General features: G+C 39.6%; 1 protein-coding gene across 1 annotated transcript in view; it reads left to right on the forward strand.

The window, feature by feature from the left end:
- AXDND1 (axonemal dynein light chain domain containing 1) overlaps positions 1 to 21424 on the forward strand; it is a gene marked incomplete at both ends in the record, with an annotated part of 86433 nt that overhangs the window by 45685 nt on the left and 19324 nt on the right. Inside the window, 5 exons of the mRNA XM_080932571.1 lie at positions 3079 to 3280; positions 4482 to 4575; positions 8007 to 8215; positions 10171 to 10267; positions 17609 to 17719. Of these exons, the coding sequence (XP_080788697.1) occupies positions 3079 to 3280; positions 4482 to 4575; positions 8007 to 8215; positions 10171 to 10267; positions 17609 to 17719 (713 nt within the window). The remainder of the gene's footprint in view (positions 1 to 3078; positions 3281 to 4481; positions 4576 to 8006; positions 8216 to 10170; positions 10268 to 17608; positions 17720 to 21424) is intronic.

The raw sequence follows: 21424 nt of genomic DNA on the forward strand, positions 1-21424 counted from the left end.
TGTGGTGAGGTGTGGGGGAAAGGAGGTGCCTCTGGCGGGCCCGTGTTGGACAACCCTTTCCCTGAGGGACCAGCCACAGGATGGTATAGTATAGAATGGGGAGGGGAGTTAAGAGGGTAGTAGGGGTAGAGAGAGAGAGAGAGAGAGAGAGAGAGAGAGAGAGAGAGAGAGAGAGAGAGAGAGAGGAGTAGAGAAGTAGAGACTGGCCATGAGCATGTGGAGAGAGAGAGGGGAGGGGAATGGGGAGAGGAGGGACAAAGGGGTAAGAGCAAGAGCAAAAGAGTGAGGAGGGCAAGCAACCCTTTTATAGTGCCAGGTAACTGTGGGGCGGAACATACCTGTCTGTTGTTAGGTAACTGTGGGGCGGAGCATACCTGTCTGTTGCCAGGTTACTGTGGGGTGGAGTTTGGAAAAATCTGAACACCACGGAGATGAATATCCCAATGTTTTTGTTTTCAGTATATACCTGATATGTGATTGCTTGCTTGGATCACATGGCAGTTCCATTTATCACTTCACGAAATTGCCTGCCACATTGCTAGGTGAAGGCCCCCATCAAACCGTACTCTTGCTAGTACCAGCCATTTTCTGTCTTTTCAAATGTAGCTATAGTGTACTGGTTAGTTTTTTTGTTAGCTTGACATAGCCTGCAGTCATCTGGGAAGAGGAAGCCTTAGTTGAGGAATTGCCTCCATCAGATTGGCCGTTGGCATGTCTGTGTGTGGAGGCCTCTCTCTTCCTCTTCTTTTTCCCCCTGTTTTAAAAAGACACCATCTCTTTATTAAGTAAGCTTGACTGTCCTAAAAATCAGTATGCAGACCAGGCTGGCTTTAAACTTAGAGATCCTCCTATTGGGACAAAATGTGTGTGTCAACCATACCCAGCGGTTGTTATTTTTTTATGACTTTGGTCTGTGACTGAATAGTAAATAGTCTTTCTCTTTTGTGTTTTTGGAAAAAGACTTTTTTTTTGTCATGTGACTACTCCTGTATTTATGTGTCCCCCTTTTCTGTTTCCCCTCTTTAGTATTTCTTATACTAGTGATTATTGCAGATTTCTCTTAGTTGATGCTGTTTTGTTTTTTGAGACAGAATTTTACTCTGTAGTCCTGGCTGGCCTGGAACTTGCCAGGTGGCCTCTAACTGAGAGCTTCTCCCTCCCCAGCATGGGGACTGGAAGTGTATGCTGCCACACTCTGCTTTTTCTTCTGTTTAAAGGTCCTTTGTCTGTGTACAGGAATCAAGGTGTGGTAGAGGCTTCTCAGGCTTTCTCTAACCTTATGTTAGACACGCACAGTTCTTCATTTCAATTTATTGAGTGTTTTTCAGTTCTTGGGTTTACAAACTTTTAACAGTTTCTAATTCCTTACCAAAAATTTCCATTTTTATCATCTAATAATATTCGGCTTTTTATTCCCAGTGCTAAGGATCAAACAGAACCTAGTACGTGCTAGGCAACTGCTTTTCCAACCATCTTCATTCTTGACCTCTAATAACTTAAAATGTTTAATAACTATTAAGATTTAAAACTGTGATAGTTGGGCCACATCTGTTTTTCCTTTAGGTCTCTCAAAACCACTTCTGTGTTGTCATAGTTCTGAGCCAGTTCTTTTTGTGAGCTGTATTCTGACTAAATACTGACACTATGTATCTGGAAAGTTCTAGAGATGGTCTGAGACTCTGGTACCAACTTTAAATTGTTCTTGGGTATTGTAGCACCCTGCCCCCTTAGCAGGTCATTTAGGGCTAAAGCAGACAAACTTAATTTAAACAGATTCTGAGTTGAAATGAAGCCTGTCTCTAGTCATTGCAAGGACGAATCACTCTCTAACACTAATTCACCTTATTTTCTAAGGTGTGATGGTTTAGGGGTTCAGTGGAAGTCTAATGTGTTTCCCAGACTGTCTGCTTCTTAGAGTCACTGATAAACGGGGTGAGAATGTGTCCATCAAGGACACAGTAAACATCTTGTAGTTACCTCTCTGTGTAGCTCTAAGAAGCCAGAATTTTCATGTTTCAAAACCAAAAATAAGACACAGAGAAGGTATTTTTCTGTGATCTCACAGTGAAGTAATCCACTAGATTAAGAGTGGGATCCAGGTTCTTGTCTTCAGGGGACTTTGGGGTGTAGTGATTGTCATGGCTAGAAACTGTGGACTATACAAAAACTCGCTGATGACCCAGAAGTGGCCTCAGACCCATGCCCTCTCTCACCTGTCACTATCCCAGGGAGAAGTTGCTTGTCATTGCTGTCCTCTTCAGACAGAAAACTTTAGTTAGTCATTTCTGGTGGGGGTTCTCCATGGAGAAAACAAGATTAGGATATGAATTAATCAAAGAAGCATCTTACTGGGCACTTTCACCAGTGAATCAATGAGAAGCCAGGAATGTTCAAACTGACTTGAGAATTATCTTTCGGTACTGTAGAGTGTTTATTTGCTATTTATTTGGAAATTGAAGGGCTCTAATAGAGGCCAGAGCATGGCAAACATGGCTCTGACAGGCCTTGCCCTTCTCCCATTCCCTCTCTCTTGTAAACCTTTTGATTACATCTCTAAAGGTAACCCCCAAGTCTATCCCCTTATTTGGTCACTTCCTCCTCCTGAGACTGACTACCAAGGTCCAGTTATCATAGTACTGAAGTCCAGCAATCAAAAGCCCCTTTTGGCTCACCTAATTAACATACCTGCTTAAATTAAACACCCCATTCTAACACTGTGTTTTCCTTTAAACCTTTATAAACTGTCATTTCCTTATGCACCACATCTGTCTCATCTCTATCTAGAGGTAATACTTTGTCCCTCCTACCCCAGGGACAAATATCCCTCTCCCCCCATGTTTTTTTTTCTCCCTTGCCCTTACTCTCTGTCTCCTGTTTTTGTCTGTTTCATGCCCTTTGTATCTCTGGGGCAAATTCGCCTTCTTTGTGCTGAAAACTTTGTCTTTGGGTCTTTTGTGCACCCCTCAAGAGTCTCTGGTAGACAAGAAAAGATCTGTCCCCACCTAGATTTTATACTCTAGTATTGAAACAACGGCATCACAAAGAGTTTGCTAATATTTTTTCTCCCCACTTTCCTAGGTATCTCTAAAGTTCTTCCAAACTTGGTTATTTCTATGGACATGTGTGTTATCAAGTTAGAAAACTTCCTAGATTATTCTAAAATGCCCCTTGACGAGTGGCAGGAAGTTGATGAAAAGATCAATGAGATGAAGTTTCAGCTGGAAGCACTGATAAACATCCTTGGTTCGGGTCCAGAGGGCATGAATATGGATTCTGGCTCGTAAGTTCACGGACTTTTCTCCTTGGAGTGGATGCTTCTGAAGCCCTAATATTCAGCAGTTCCAGTGTATTTATGGGTGTGGGCAACTGTAGTCAACTTTAAAACATTTTTCCCCATTATTCTCAAAAAGAAGTTTTACATGTTATAGTGAAGAGCTCTCTGTTAACTCTCATGACTTACCAGTGGCTGGACTGCGGATTCCGAAGAGGTTTATTTTTGTTTACAGTTTGGAAGCTGAAAGTCTTTAACAGTATGGTGCTGACTCTTTTAGCACAAGACCACATAAAGTGACTCAACATGGTGCTGGCCCTCTCTTACTTAGAAAATAAAACTCTCTCAGGTTGAAATTTTTAAATTTCTAGTGGATTCTTGCCTAGCACATTGGTTTGTCACCTGTTGCAGTAAATATTAAAAGATGGTGCTCGGTTCCTGCGTGTACCGCTTGGTGCTTTCCTGGCTCCCTCTGACACGGGTGGTCCACAAGCCGCTCCAGCATGCCACCTCGCCCTGCCACTTTCACTCACAGTTCCCTTGGTGGGTTGCCACCACACCAGGCTCTCACATCCCAATTCCATGGTGGGCCTGGTGCAGCAGCCACTGCACTTTTCAGTTAAGTCACCACATGAATGAACACACCACACAATACCTCTGATCCAACTGATCAGATATAATTTACACATCTAGACAGCACAAAATCCTGTGCATATCCATCCCTCTAAAAATATTTATAATAACCTGTATCTATGAGTAGGGAAGAATCTTAGCATCTGCTTCCATGGTTGTTCCCAGCTCCTTCTGCTTTTCCTCCCTCTGGCTCCTTCCTCTCCTTCTAAAACTTTGTTCCTGCCCATCATTTCTTCCTGTCCAATGACAGGCCTCACTTTATCCTGGACCTGCCTTCCTGCATAATGACATCATCTTCACCTGCCCATTTTCAGGTAGAATGTACACTATCCCAAGTAGATCAGGCCCATTGACATCTGTCTAGGAGTTAGGAAGGCTGCCTCAGCCTAACCAACGTATCAAGTAGCTCAAGTAGTATCAAGTAACCTTGAGTTACTTTTGCCTACATTCTTAAAAGCTTCTCAATATCCATGATTACCATGTCCTGCTAAATAAACCCCTTTTACCTCATCAATGGCTTCCAGTATACTCACAACTCAAGTCTCCGATGTTTAATTTGCTTGCTTTCTTCCTACAGGACACTCCAAGCACACATATTTGAAATGATTCAACAATGGCGTTTGAAGTTAGGCAATGAAATCACCAATGGTCAAATTGAACTTCTTCGCCACGTATGTATTTGTATGGCTTTGCAGGGTTCTATTTTGCATTGGTTGGAGATTTTCTTCAAGGAAGGACAAGGCTCAAATGAAGCAAGGCAGTGGGAAGAGCAAAATGGAAGCTTATGTAGTAATAATTCAAATGATTTTCAATGGAAAATGAACAAAGTTTAGCTGAGTGGTTATCTCATGATAGGACTCAATGTTTGTCTTGTGACATGAGGAAGAACGTTCTAGCACTGTTAGTATCTCTAGGTATTGCTACAGCAAGCTTCTTCACAGAGTGCTCAGTTTACCATTATTGAGATCCATGAACCACACAATGAACAAGTTTTCTTCTGTGTTCTAGAATTCATTCTTTGCCAGAGGAGCATTTAGAAATGCCCCTATGTTCTTCTTTATTAACATGGTGTTACTATAATATGGTTAGTCTATGAGGAAGCGTGGGAGGCAGGAGATGCTTCTGGGACCTACGTGAATGTGTGTTTGAAAAGTGCGAGAGTCTTTCTGTCCAACAACCAGGCCTTTTGCTTCCTGATCCAGTTCCCACCAATAGTTTCTGCTGCTTCTTCTTTGCCCTTTGTTCAATTTTCCCTGTGCTATTTGTCTGTCTGAAGTATTAGTTGGTAAACTTTTTTTTTTTTTTGCCCATGTGTGTGGTGTGCATGCCTATGTGTATGCTTGTTTGCAGGTATATGAGTGAATATATGTGTGAAGGTTACAGTTGATGTTACTATGTCTTCCTGACTCTGTTTATTTGCTGAAGAGGTTTTTGTTTGTTTGTTTGTTTGTTTGTTTTTTCACAGAACCAGGGCTCACAGCTGCAGTCTTAGCTAGCCAGTTTGCCCTGGGAATCTGTTTCTACCTTCTGAGTAGTGGGGTACAGGCAGGCCACATGCCTACCCAGGTTTTACCTGGGGTTTCTAATCTCATCTTCAGACTTGTACAGTAAGAGCTTTATTCTCTTAACAAAGTCAAACAAACAAAAAACCAAAACGTTGAAGAAATTATTTCTAATTTGCACAGCAGAATTATGACTGTTTTATATGTTATAAAATACATGCAAAAGTCAACAGATTAAAAAACCAGTATTTTAAAGTAACTTAGATGTGTCACAATATGCCTTGCTTCTTAAATGTTTATACCTGCAGGCTGGTGTCCACTGATAAAGCTCTGTAGGTCTCTATAAAACTCAGCTTACTTTGATGGTGCACAACTGTAGCTAACAGAGAGACACAAGTCCAGAGGAAAGCTCATCACTGGCTGTATTTATTACATGATAGCACACATTTTTGAGTCTCTAAATTATGCAGTGGGTTCTTTTTAATTGACTAGTAAAAACTTTCCACTAGCCACGATGTCCATTAGTCAGTTACTCTTGAAAACAGAAGCCAGAGAAGTATTTCTGTATTTTAAGACAGCTTCTGATTATTCTGTGGCAGGTTGGAATTTGCTTGCAGGCTCTTATGTGAAGAAGTAGTGAAGTGCGAGTGTGGGGTGCACCTGGACTCCCAGCACTGAGGAGGCTCAGGCAGGAGGATGATCTTCATTGGTTTGCTGTCAGACTGTGCTACACAGGGGGGTTTAGTTTCAGGAAAGGTCTACACAGTAAGACCTTGTCTCAACACACACACACACACACACACAAATGTATGCTTGCACACAAGTCAGTACAGAATGAGTAACACTGATCTGTTGGTCTATGATCATTTTTAACAACCAATTCACACCAAGATAGAGCTGCAAACAGCTGTGGGCTTATAAAATAGCCTCCCTTTAGCATATTTCATTTACTTATTATTACACCTCTCTCTTTTTCTTTTCTTCCCCCCTTCCACTCCCCTCCTTCCATTCTCCACTCCCCTCCCTTCCTTCCCTCTTCCCCTCCTTTTACTCCCCATCTCTGTTTGGTTTTCCCATGATGGGCATTAAACCTTTTATGTGCCACATTACCAATGAGCTATACACTAAACTGTTACTTATATTCTGAAAAGGAAAGCTAAGTATTCTTTTTAAAGTGAGTTAATTAACTACTATGATTTTGAGACAGGGTCTTGTTACATAGCCCAGGCTGGCCTTGAATTTATTGTGTAGCCCAGGATGACCTCTAACTCCTGATCCTCCTATAATTGTCAGAGTGTTGTGGTTTCAAGTCTTCCCACTCCATCCTGCTGTTTGCTTGTTTGTTTATATTGGTTAGGGAGTCACTGAGCAGTCACTTGTCCTCAAAGTCACTTGTCTAGTAAATCTGGAGTAGCTGGTTCATAAAACAAAAACTCTCCCCAGTAACTTTGTCTTGAGAGCCCAAATTAGAATCACAGCCAATTTGCTTTGTGTAAAAATGATGATACTTGTTTCCTATTTGTTAAAAATCCTGGGTATAAGTGCTAATCTTTTGATTTTTGTTTTAACTTTAACTCTGCTTATGATAATTGCACGGCCTTGATTCTGCCACTTCCCCTTGGTCACATCACTTTGAACTGAGGAGAATAGCATTGCTTGAATTGCCTTCATTGGGAGGCTGAGAGATGGACTGACACTTTAGGTCAGCAAAAATGTGGCATTTCAGTGACAGTGTAGTCCAGGCCATTGCATGTGACAGAGCTCTTAGTAGCTCATTTACCCCTGAGAAGTCAAGGGAGCAGGTGGAATGGGGGGTGGGGGGTTGGTCCTTGACAACATCGCTGTGGGTTGCCAAGTTCACACTGCACATAACATGTCTAATCACTACTTCCTTCTATTAAAGATGGGGCAGCCCTTTTGAGTTATTATCAAGAGCACTAGAATGTCTTGGGGCACAATTTGGCAACTTGAACTTAATGACTTAATGATGCTCGGTCAAGATTAAGAAGCAAAAATCAGTTTAACACACAATAGTTGAGAAAAGAAAAATAGGATTACAGTAGCTACAAAGTTATCTGATTTCTTTAATAATTATAGGTTGCTGAAAGTTGTACATGATTATTCCTATTTTTTTAAATCTTCTTTTCATGTGTATTATTTCACATGTATTTGTATGCAGGTGCATGGGAACATGCATGTGAAGGCCTGAGACTGAAGTCAGATAGCTTCCTCAATGGTTCTTCTACCTTATTTATTGAGGCAAGGTCTCCCAACCAAACTCAGAACTGACCTATATGACTAGTCTTGCTGACTTTGGGGATCCCATGCCTTTGCCTTCCAGGACTGGAATTCCAGGCATGCAGGCATGATGGCCCAACATTTGTTTGAATCACTCCCTTACAAGTGCTGTAAAGGCTGAGTCATCTTTCCCAGTCTTCTTTCTGTTTTTATTATTTAATGTGGTGGTAGATAATAATAATAATAATAATAATAATAATAATAATAATAATAATAATAATAATAACAACAACAATAACCACAGCAACAATAATAATAATAATGTTCTAAAATGGTTGCTTGGATTGTCATAATTTTAACAGTTGGATGAATTGCATATAGCCATGATCCGGTGGATGGTAAATTTGCTGACCGTAATGCTTCCTGATTTTACTGAGCAAGACACTCTCCCAAAGATGAAGAAGGACAACTCAGAGGTGGCTGAGGAACATGAAATAGGAGTCGCAGAATTAGAGCTAAATGCAATTTCACTGGCCAAGCGGTTGGCTCGATACTCCAGCCACTTACACAGGTGACACCTTCTGTTTGCATCCTGCATTGCTGACAATTTGAAGGTTAATACATGTAAAGTAGGATAGATATCAATAGTAACAGAAATAGGGGTTATTTTAAGTCCTTGAAAGAAGTATTACACTGAAGCAGGAGAGTTGTGAGTTCAAGGCCAGGTTGGCTATGTAAAAAAATAAAAATAAAAATTCCTGTCTCAGAAAGAGAATGTAATCCCAGTTTAGGTTTTCAACTTGCTTCAACACTGTGCCCAGTGGTGATACAGGATTTTTTTCGAAACAGTTTTGGCAAAGGAATGATAGGAAATGTGCTATGTAGACCTGAGTGTTGTTTTGTTTTTTTGTTTTTTTTTTAAAGGACTGGCTTGCTTGCATAAATAAGACATGTCTTGTACTTTTATATGTACTAGGAAGCATTTAAGATATTTGTAGTCTTGGGGTTTAGAAGATGGTCCAGTGAGCAATGTGTTTTCCCTGTAAGTGTGAACACCTGAGTTCTATCTCCAGCACCTACCTAAAAGGCAAGCATTATGTCTGTCCCGGGAACTGGAGGTTCAGAGAAGCAGAGATTAAGCCAATCTCTGGAGCTTGCTGGCCAGTCAGTCTCACCAAAACAGTAAGCTCCACATTTAGCAAGAGACTCTGTCTTAAAAATAAGTAGAGCACAATAGAGGACAACATCTGACCTCACCTCTGGCTCCCCCTCGCCCCATGGAGGGAGAGAGATAAAACAAGGGCTTCTAATTCCATGTAAAATTGAATTTATAGCTTTTGTTGTTTCACTAAATACTAATCAATTACATTTTGTAAAACTGATAAACCAAAAAGCAAAAACTTGAGCTGGGTGTGATGGCTCACACCTTTAATTCCAGTACTCAGGAGTCAGGCTGAGGCAGATCTCTGGTCTAATAGTGAACAAGGACAGCTAGATCTATATGGAGAGACTTTGTCAAACAAACAAACAAACAACAACAAACCCACCACCATCACCACCACCACCACCACCACTATTACCACCACCACCACCACCACCACTGTTACCACCACCACCAAAACCCACCTCAAAACCAAAGCAAAAAGACAACAATAAAAATTTGGATATAGTAAGGCATGCCCTTGCCTTTAGGAGACAGAAGCAGGAGGATCAGGAACTCAAGGCTGAGATTAGTTTGGGCTACAGGAAATACTCTTTCAAAAACAAAAACCCAAGAATCTGAAAAGTTAGAAGATTCACAAAATTACAAGTTTCCCATCAAGTAAAGGTTAGACATGAAAACTGTAAACTCCATTTTAAATTGAGAGTTGCATGTGGTTACTTTTAATTTGAGAAGTCACACATAAAACCAAGCTGAATTTGCCATTTAGTTCAATTCAAGTTTACAAATGTCCAGAGGTGAAAGGAATGTGGTAGGAAGGCTATAGGGTGAGAAATTTAGTAAGTGGAACTTACCGTTCTGGTGAAGCAGTACTGTAATTATTATGGTAAGTTATCATAGTTAATGATGGGTGGATTTTAAACATTTAAAGGATCAGTAATGAGCAGAGCATGCTAGGAATATTAGCTTCTCATTGCTATAATAAAATACCTGAGATAATTAATTTATAAAGAGAAAAGTTTTGTTTTAGTTTCTAGTTTGAAATATCCTAGTCTATGGGCCTGGAGCCAGAAGGCACATTTTCAGTTCAGGAGTCTGTGAGAGAACACTTCCTCATTTCATAGCAAGGAAGCAAAAGGGAAGAGAGTGGGATAGCATGGTCCCTTCCATGGGCAGAGAGACCTGACCCCTTCTCCTGCAGCTTCACCATCTCCCAATAGCACCATCTTGGAAGGAGAGGACCAAGTCTGTAACTTGTAACCCTTTGGGAATTACAACCTTCCAAATCATAGTACAGAACTTATGTGAGCTCACTGCCAGTGCTTCATCTGTCTCTGTCTGTCTGTCTGTCTGTCTGTCTCCAGTTGCTGCATAGGCATGGTAAGAGCAATGGTCCTGAGTAGAGCTGCTCACTTAAAGAAGAATCCTGCTAAGGACCGTCAGGAACTGGAAAAGATGAATGTAAGAATTTCTTGTCTTACAACCATCTAGAATAAGACCTGATTTGTTTTCTTTAGTTGTTAGCACATTTTTCAGGTCTAATGAAATCAAAACACACTGTACATATTTGAATTAAATAACTTTGTAGTTCTAAAATATTCATGTAGTCATTAACATTCATTAAAATAAAAGTGCTGTGTAGGCATAAATTTTTTTGCAACCTACTTTTAATAAGGGCTCAGCTCTCCTCAAGCCCACCACCCTGCAGAGGTAGTGGAAGAGAACCATTATTAAGATATGGGGGAAGTGGACCTGTTCAGCATAGTTCTTTGTGGGTGAGCTCAGCAGCTGCAGACCAGTCCTCTCAGCAGGCAGACACCAGGCAAGAATCAGAAGCTGTAGTTCAATCCTAAAGAAACAACCTGAAGTGAGGCCGCAGAATCAGCAAACTGCCTCAGGAACCTCATGAGCAGTTCTTGTGCAAGTTTCTCTCAGTGGCAGCATTACAAGTTGAACTCAACAATGCTATGTAAGGTGAACCAATGCATGTGTGTCACTACTGAAGAATAGCAAGGCAGAGCAAACCATACCAATGTTCAGGGCTCGTCTACCACTGTCTGTGGGGTCACATTTATACTCCTTCATCAAGTATCTTTTCACATGTATGCTATATCAAAACATCATTTCACCTGTATCTGCTTCATGAAAACATTCTTTCTTGTGTCTGTTCCAGTAAAACATCCTTTCACCTGTATGCCCCAGCAAAATATCATTTGACATATCTTTCCAGAGAAACCAGAAGTTTCCACTTCAATAGCAAATATATTCAACATTCAACACTCTCAAGCTTAGTTAATCTGAGACTCACTCATACTGTTGATTATATCAAAAGCCTGTGCTTTTTGGTGGCAAGGAGCTGTCATACTCATTTGTCATCAGTGTGAGTTGAGAGGAGGAAATATTTTAGCTCATAATCTCAGTCAGTGTTCATCTGGCTCCATTGCTTTGAGTCTGCTCTGAGGCAGGGTATCATGGCAGAGGGTATGTAGTAGACAAGAGATGTTTACCTCATGGCAACTGGGAAGCAGCAAGAGGTAAACGAAAAGGGGTTTGTTAATCCTGAACATCTATGCTCCAAATTTAAGGGCACCCACATTCATAAAAGAAACCCTAGTGAAGCTCAAAGCATATAATGTACCACCCAAAATAATAGTGGGAGACTTCAACACCCCACTATTATCAACGGACAGATCATGGAAACAGAAACTGAACAGAGACACAGTGAAACTAACAGAAGTTATGAACCAAATGGATTTAACTAACATCTATAGAACATTTCATCCTACAACAAAAGAATATACCTTCTTCTCAGCACCTCACAGTACCTTCTCCAAAACTGATCATATAGTTGGTCACAAAACAGGTCTTAACAGATACAAGAAGATCAAAATAATCTCATGCATCCTATCAGATCACCATAAACTAAGGTTGGTCTTCAGTAACAACAAAATCAACAAAATCCCCACATACACATGGAAGCTGAACAATGCTCTACTTTCAATGATAACTTGAAATTAAAAAAAGAAATTAAGAAGTTTTTTAATTTAATAAAAATGAAGGCACAATGTACCCAAACTTATTGGTTGCAATGAAAGCAGTACTAAGAGGAAAATTCATAGCTCTGAGTGCCTCCAAAAAGAAAATAGAAAGAGCATACACTAGCAGCTTGACAGCACACCCGAAAGCTCTAGAATAAAAGAATAAAACAAAGAAACAAACAAAAAGAAGCAGACACACCCAAGAGGAGTAGAGGGCAGAAAATAATCAAACTTAGAGCTGAAATTAACCAAGTAGAAACAAAAAGAATTATACAAAGAACCAACAAAACCAGGAGCCCCCCCCCACTTTTTTTGAGAAAATCAACAAGATTGATAAACCCTTAGCCAGACTTACTAGGTGGCACAGAGAAAATATCCAAATTAACAAAATCAGAAATGAAAGGGGAGACATAAAAACAGAAACAGGAAATTCAACAAAATAATCTGATCCTACTACAAGTCTATATTCAACAAAACTGGAAAATCTAGAGGAAATGGACAATTTTCCAGACAGATCCCAGGTACCAAAATTAAATTAGGTTCAGATAAACCACCTAAACAATCCAATAACCCCTAAAGAAATAGAAGCACTCATTAAAAGCCTCCCAACCAAAAAAATAAAATAAAATAAAATAAAGCCCAGGACCAGATGGCTTCAGTACAGAGTTGTATCAGACTTTTATAAAAAAAAAAAAAACAAAACAAAACAAAAAAAACAATACTCTGCAAACCCACAAAATAGATACAGAAGGAACACTACCCAACTCTTTCTTCGAAACCACAATTGTGCTCATACCTAAACCACACAAAGACCCTACAAAGAAAGAAAACACAGACCAATTTCCCTCTGAACATCGATGCAAAAATACTCAGTAAAATTCTTGCAAACCGAATCCAAGAACACATCAAAATGATCATTCACCATGATCAAATGGGCTTCATCCCAGAGATGCAGAGATGGTTCAGTATAGGGAAATCCATCAAAGTAATCCACTTTATAAACAAACTCAAAGAAAAAAGCTACATGATCATCTCTTTAGGTGCTAAGAAAGCATTTGACAAAATTCAGTACCAGTTCATGTTAAAAGTCTTGGAAAAATCAGGAATTTGAGGCCCATACCTAAACATAGTAAAAGCAATATACAGCAAACTAGTAGCCAACATCAAACTTGAAGCAATCTTACTAAAATCAGGGACTATACAAGGCTGCCCGCTCTCCCCTTCCTATTCAATACAGTATTGGAAGTCCTGGCCAGAATAATTAGACAGAAAAAGGAAGTCAAAGGGATACAAATTGGAGAGGAAGAGGTCAAAATATTACCATTTGCAGGTGATATGATCATATACTTAAGTGATCTCAAAAATTCCATCAGGGAATTCCTACAGCTGATAAACAACTTCAGCAAAGTGGCTGAATATAAAATTAACATGCTGAGAAAAAATTAGGGAAACAACACCCTTCACAATAATCACAAACAGTATGAAATACTTTAGTGTGACCCTAAGCAAGAAATAAAATATCTATATGACAAGAACTTCAAGTCTCTGAAGAAGGAAACTGAAGAAGACTTCAGAAGGTAGAAAGATTTCCCATACTCATGGATTGGAAGGATCAACATAGTAGAAATCGTCATTTTGCCAAAAGCAATCTACAGATTCAATGCAATCCCAACAAAATTCCAACTCAATTCTTCATAGAGTTAGAGAGAGCAATTTACAAATTCATTTAGAATAAAAAATTACCCAGGATATTGAAAACTATTCTCAACAATAAAAGAACTTCTGGGGAAATCACCATCCTTGACTTCAAGCTGTATTACAGATAAATACTGATTAAAACCTCATGGTATTGGTTCAGAGATGGGAAGGTAGATCAATGAAACAGAATTGAAGATCCATAAATGCACCCACACACCTATGGTCACTTGATCTTTGACAAAGGAGCTAAAAACATTCAATGGTAAAAAAACCCCAGCATTTTCAACAGATAGTGTTGGTTTAACTGGCAGTCAGCATGCAGAAGAATGAAAATCAATTCATTCTTATCTCCTTGTACAAAGCTGGTGTCCAAGTGGAACAAAGATCTCTAGATGAAACCAGGTACACTGAAACTATTAGAGGAGAATAGTTAAGTGGGGAAGAGCTTAGAAAATATAAACACAGGGGAAATTTTCTTGAACAGAACACCAATAGCTTATGCTCTAAGATCAAGAATCGACAAATGGGACCTCATAAAATTGCAAAGTTTCTGTAAGGCTAAGGACACTGTCAAGAAGACAAAATGGCAGCCAACAGATTGGGAAATGGTCTTTACCAATTCTGCATCTGATAGAAGGCTAATATCCAATATATACAATGAACTCAAGAAATTAGACTCCAGAGAATCAAATAATCCTATTAAGAGTGGGGTTCAGAGCTAAACAAAGAATTCTCAACTGAGGAATGCTGAATGACTGAGAAGCACCTAAACAAATGCTCAATATCCTTAGTCATCAGGGAAATGCAAATCAAAACAACCCTGAGATTTCTGGCTAGAATGTGGAGAAAGAGGAACACTCCTCCATTGTTGGTGGGATTGCAAGTTGGTACAACCACTCTGGAAATCAGTATGGTGGTTCCTTAGCAAACTGGACATAGTACTACCTGAAGACCCAGCTATTTCACTCCTGAGCATATACCCAAAAGATGCTCCAACATATCACAAGAACACATATTCCACCATGTTCACAGCAGCCTTATTTATAATAGCCAGAAGCTGGAAAGAGCCCAGATGTTTTTCAACAGGAATGGATACAGAAAGTGTGGTAAATTTACACAGTGGAGTACTACTCAGCTATTAAAAACAATGACTTGATGAAATTCCTAGGCAAATGGATGGAACTAGAAGCTATTCTCCTGAGTGAGGTAACAGTCACAAAAGAACACACAAGGCACACACTCACTGATAAGTGAATACTAGCCCAAAAAAACTCTGAAAAAACCAATAAACAATTCAAAGACCTTATGAAGCTCAAAAAGAAGGCAGGCCAGAATTTGGATGCCTCAGTCCTTCTTAGAAGGTAGAACAAATAACTCATGGGAGGAAATAAAATGACAAATAGAGAAGCAGGGATTGAAGAGAAGATCATCCAGAGACTGCCTCACCTGGGGATCTACCTCATATGTAGCCACCAAATCCAAACACTATTGCTGGCGCAAAGAAGTGCTACTGGCAGGAACCAGATGTGGCTGTCTCTTCAGAGGCTCTGCCAGAGTCATTCAGATACAGTTGAGGATGCTTACAACTAACCATTGGACTGAATAGGGGGACCCCAATGAAAGAGCTAGAGAAAGGACTGTAGGAACTGAAAGAATTTGCTACCTCATGGGAAGAACAACATTATCAACCAACCAAACCCTCCAGCACTCCTAGAAACTAAAACATCAACATGAGCACACATGGAGAGACCTAGGGCTCCAGTTGCATATGTAGCAGAGAATAACATTGCCTGGAATCAATGGGAAAAGAGGTCTTTAGTCCACTGAATGTGTGTTTTCCCAGTGTAGGGAAATCCCATAGCACTGAGGTAGAGAGGGTGGTTGGGAGAGGGAGCACCTTCATGAAAGTAAGTGGAGGGGGGAGGGGGAATGGAAATGGGGGAAAGGGAATAACATTTGAAATGTAAATACAAAGAATATTCAATACAAAATTAAATAACAAAATAGAAGGGGCTTGTTATGTTTTGTTCATGCTCAGCTGGGGGAGTGGGATGGTTAAGAGTTGTGGCCCTGTTGGAGTGGGTGTGTCCTTGTGGGTAAGGGCTTTAAGACCCTTATCCTAGCTGCTTGAAAGTCAGTATTCTGTTAGAGGCCTTCAGAAGAAGATTTACAACTCTCAGCTCCTCCTGCACCGTATCTGCCTGCATGCTGCCATGTTCCTGCCTTGATGATAATGGACTGAACTTCTGAACCTGTAATCCAGCCCCAGTTAAATGTCTTTATAAGACTTACTTTGGTCATGATGTCAGTTCACAGAAGTAAAATTCTAACTAAAACAGGGCTAGGGACTGGATTTGCTCTTCAAAGACAGAACCCTCACATTCTCCAACCATATCTCACTTTCTATTAACCTTTTCTTCACAAACTTCTTAATGGATTAATCCATCCATCAAGTTGGTACCCTCATGATAGACCTCTCAGTAGCACAACCAGGTACAGAGCAACACAAATATTTTACTGTATGTGTGTGTGTGTGTGTGTGTGTGTGTGTGTGTGTATTTATATATTCTCCCTTGATGGACACCTAAGTTGTTTCCAACTTTGATTATTATAGGCAAAGCTTCATTGTACTTTAATGCCCTAATAACTTTCCTACTTTTACACATTGAGGAAGAATCTAGACCTTACTGATGTCAACCTCTGGACTCCACACATTCACATTTGCATGTAACCCACAGAAACATTTCCATACACATGAGAACACATGAACAGACATGCATGTCCAACATACATACACTTACAAAAATGCCACCCCAAACACCAAAGGGTACCTTGAGATTAGGAAGTTCTTTTTTTAATTGATTATAATGTTTATTACTGATTTATAAAAAGCTTCCTATGAAAGCTATCTAAGGGAAAAAAGTGGAAAAATCCTAAGGGAGAGGATTAAGGGAGGGCATTCTTTTAAGTGAGAAAAGGGGAAAAAATTTTCCTAAGGGAAAAAAGTTCTTTCTATCTATTCGGGGAAAGGGAAAATATCTCTATGGGGAAAAGTTCTCTATCTATCCTTTTTCCTCAGTACTTACACATCTTTCAGAACACATGATCACATGTTACAAAGTTCAGCACAAGTTCACACAAAAAAAAAATCAAATCATAAATTGAAATAGAAGTCTACAACAGAGAATGTTTACATTCAAATCCATTAGGAGTAATTATCTGGCTAAACATCTATCACCTGTCTTCTAGATGTTAAATAGCTTTAGGCTCTATTCTCAGGTTTATTATCCACTTTGAGACATAACACAAACATGTTTATTTACTCTAGGTAGGGAGCCCATGATAGACCAAAGCAATAAGTATAGCAATGTCCAACTTGGTTTATCAATGAGTTTATTGGGGCTACTTATAGGTACACAGATGATAGGTTACTTACAGGCACAGACATCACTCAGGGACAGCTGCATCACCAAAGCCAACTCCAGCATGGATGGCAGCTCCCAAGGCTGGGAAGCCAGGTTGGTTACAGGTCCTTTCTAGGTGGCTCGTTCAGTTGGTCTGGGCCTTTTCCAGGCAGATCAACTGGTCTCTGCTGCTGTAATTGTCTGAGAGTAACTCTCAACAAGCTTTCATACTCTTGGGGAAAAGGAAGGAAGTCTAGTAAATGTGGTCAGTTTCAAGGACTTCCTGAAGCTATTTTTAGTTATTTCCTGTTTCAATGTTAAAGGAAACTCTCACACACTACTGTTGTTATTAGCAAACAATCATGTTGACATGGTCAGTCACATAAAATTTATTGGGACAGATCATTTAAGTATTAGTAAGCCCAAGAATTCTGGTTTTATGGTACCTTACCACACTTAGTCTATTATAACCGAAATCATACACTCTGACAGTGAGGTGTGGTATGATTTCCTACATTTGTAGTGAGACACTCTGGGCAGGTCTTTGAACTGAATACAAAGGAGTTATGGAAGAATGTGCTGAGCAGCTCAGTGGGAGCCAATGAGTCGGCAAAGTTTGTTTTTTTTCCCCCATATAGTAATTATGCTATATCTCTTCCCAGAGAGAATGTTATGATTGGATCAGCACATGTTCATACCTCATTTCTGACATCAAAGGCAGGAGAATACGATTACTGTCATATGAGGAAGCAGAGAAGCTGCTCGGGGAAGAGGTACTTTACTACATGCTGGTATCATTTGATTTGTAAGGAAAAGAGTGGGGCAGTCACACTCGGGCTCTTCCTGCAGCATCTTTCTGAAATTGCTGTTCTACATTCTCTCTCTCTCTCTCTCTCTCTCTCTCTCTCTCTCTCTCTCACTCTTTGTGTGTGTGTGTATGTGTGCAGGGAGAGGGCTTTGGATTCCCTCAAACTGGAGTTACACACAGGTGTGAGCTGTCTGATATGGACACTGGGAACGGAACCTGGGTTTCTGGGAGAGCAGTAAATCCTCTTAGCTGTTGAACCATTTTCCCAGCCCATTCAGCAGGTGACACGCAGCAGATAATCTTGAATCTACCTCTGTCTTTTTGTCTCTCTCTCTTTCTCTCTGTCTCTCTGTTTCTGTCTCTCTCTGTCTCTGTTTCTCTCTTTTTCTTATGATCTCACTCTATCTGTCTAGCCTGGAACTCACAGAAACCCACCAGCCTTTGTCTCCTAAATGTTGGGATTAAAGGTGTGTGCCATCACCTGGCTTGAATCTACTTAAGAGAAAATGGCGCTGCCCTATTTATAATAGCCAGAAGCTGGAAAGAACCCAGATGTCCTTCAGTAGATGAATGGATACAAAAATTGTGGTACATTTACACAATGGAGTACTATTCAGCTATTAGAAACAATGACTTTATGAAATTCCTAAGAAATGGATGCATCTAGAGAATATCATCCTGAGTGAGGTAACCCAGTTACAAAAGAACAGACATAATATGCAGTCACTGATAATTGGATACTAACCCCAGAAAACTCTGAGTACCCAAGAAACAACTCACAGATCATATGACGCTCAAGAAAAACAAAGGCCAAAAAATGAAAGCCTCAGTCCTTCTTAGGACAAAAATAAATGTATAGTACCCTCTCAGAGTGTGGTACACCTGGACCTTAAATCATTAATAATCCAAGAGCTAAGGATATAGCCTTGTGGCAATTTTTGGTATTCAAAGATCATTATGCTTAATCTATACTCACCAAGAAAACTGTTTCCATGTTATGTTCTGTCCTACAAGTACTTTATGGTAACTAGTGGGATTTCAATGCATGCTATCAAACCTTTAAAAGAATTAAGTACTGACAAAAATATTCATATAGTGTTATGCCAAAATGCCTTTTAAAATTGTATATGTATCCCTCTTTTTTAAAAATAAAGTTGTAAGAAAGAGAAAGAAAAAAAAAAGGAAAATGACTTTCATATGGGAGTTCCTTGAGGCTTCTTGTGGTCACCAGGGTTATGTCCCCCTTTGAGTATATCATCTGTTTTGTATCTCTAACATCTTCCCAGTGATCCCATATAACCTATCTGAAAATACTTTATAAACATGATAATTAACCTTGTTTTCTCCCTTATTTCGTCACAATCATTTTTTAATGACACTCATCTAACCCGGGTCCTAATGAATGCAGAGGAGCTTCTGAGTCATAGCCCCTGGCCCATGTGCGTTCTGTTAAAATTCTAAAGCTACCATGAGTCACTAGTAACTCTATTGCCTGCTCTAGAATGCTTAGTCCCTCCTTTAACCTGGCTCTCCTTTAGCATTTGGCTCTTCATTCCTTTGATAAACTCTCCTTACAAGACAAAGTTCCTGGACTTCATCCTCTTTGGTCTATTTACCTTTGTTCTTGTCATCTACTTCTGCCTGTGTGTGACATGTTGAGACTCTGTCCATGAGGGCGCACTTACTACCTTTTTTTACATCCCTACATGGTATTGTATGCATCCAGTTTCTTGTATGTCACAATGGGGTCTCTTGCAGCCCAGACTGACTCAAACTGTTTGGGATAGGCTCATCTTGGTCTTGAACTTGTGACAATCTTTCTTCATTGGCTTCTTAATTGCTGGGATTACAGGTGTGAGCCATCATTCCTGGCTAATCCTGTTTTTAACTACCACCTGCTTACCAGAGATTCCAGGTTAGTGCTCACTGATTATCTAATGATAGTCACACACTCTTTCAGTCTCTGACTGACTGGAATTTACCTCTAGTAAAATCTGAAGAAGCTCCTGTTATGACAGCCACACCCCACAGTATGATCTGATGGCATACATGTTAATGCCCCTGGCTCTGAGAGGAAGGAGATGTCTCTACAAACAATTTTAAGACTTTATACATTGCCTTTAAAAATTATGCATCTTCAACAAAATCTTTTCTAGGTTGACCAGATTGTAGCCAGAATTATTTCTGAATTAGCCACTGAAAGATTTCATTGGCATTATAAATTCTAAACTGCAGCATAATACTAGAAACTTGCTAAAGTAGCATCGTCATGATTGTGGTTATAGACTGATCTAGGGAAAACATTTAAGTATACAGAATCAGCTGGGTATGGTGACAAACATTTATAATCCCAACCCTTGGGAGGAAGAGGCAGGATGATAGGAGTTCAATGTTGTCTTTGGTTACACAGCAAGTTCTAGGCCAGCCTGTACTACAAAATACCTCATATCAAATAAACAACCAACACACAACAAAGTTTTTAGAAAGTATACACAACTCTAGAGACAAGATTGAAGAAGAGACCTTAGAGGTGATTTAACTCAACCTAACAGGAATTTGTCTTGTGACTCACACTTGATCATTGTGCCAAGGCTTGAATATCTGATGACAGAGATGTTTTCAGAAAAAATCCATGTGGTTTTGATAAGCAGTTGAACACTGAACATTAGTCTCTCTACTGTGATGGATGTGCTGTGTCTCCCTGTATTTTTTCCTACCAACTGCTGATAATTTCTTTTTTTAACATCTTAATTTAATGCTTGAGTTAATATCATTGACATTATAATATTTCCAATACTTGGAAATATTCAATTAAAATCTGTTTCTGGGTTTCTCTGTGTAGCCCTAGAACCCAAGTTCCTGTCCTGGAATTTGCTTTAAAGACCACACTAGGCTTCAACTATTTTTCTTTGATCCATTTATTTATGGACTATTATAACATTCTCATTTTAAGATTTATTTACATTTGTAAAATTATGCGTATGTGTGTGTCTGTGTATGGTACCTGTGTCTGAGTGCAGGTTCCTGTGGAGACCAGAAGATGGTGTTGGGTTCCCTGGAGTTACAGGCGGTTGTGAGTTGCCCAGCGTGGGTGCTGCAGACTGATCCTGGGTTCTCTGAATGAACTCTTAACTGCTGAGCCATCTCTCCAGCCCCACACCACAATATTTTATTACTGATGTTTTAGCATCCAATAGAACCAGTCTTCCTCATGGATCTTTAATTTTTTAACTTAGTTTTTCTTATTCTTTATATAACTTTATAATTTAACTCCAGAAAAATAACTTTTAAAAACTAGGATAATGTTAAATTTACATATTAGTTCAGAACAAACAACTTTCTAATGCTGAAACGTCCTTTCCAAAAATATAGGGTATAATGTATACTTTTATGCTTATAAATGTTAAATAATTTGCTCATCTTACATATTTATTAAGTTTATGTCTGAGTATTTTATTTTGATATTTTGTTATTGTGAGGTTCAAATTGGACCTCTTCTGGGACCCCATGAAAGAGACTCATTGAGGCAGTGATTGATGCAATAGCAAGAGGAATTTTATTGTCCCGACGTGTTGGGGTCACCCTGCTTCAGAAGGGAGATGACCCTGAGTGGACTCTAACGGGATTACATACATTTGATAAGAGCAGAATTCAAACAATGATAAACCGA

Source organism: Micromys minutus, assembly GCF_963924665.1.
Source record: "Micromys minutus genome assembly, chromosome: 1".
Lineage (NCBI taxonomy): Eukaryota > Metazoa > Chordata > Mammalia > Rodentia > Muridae > Micromys > Micromys minutus.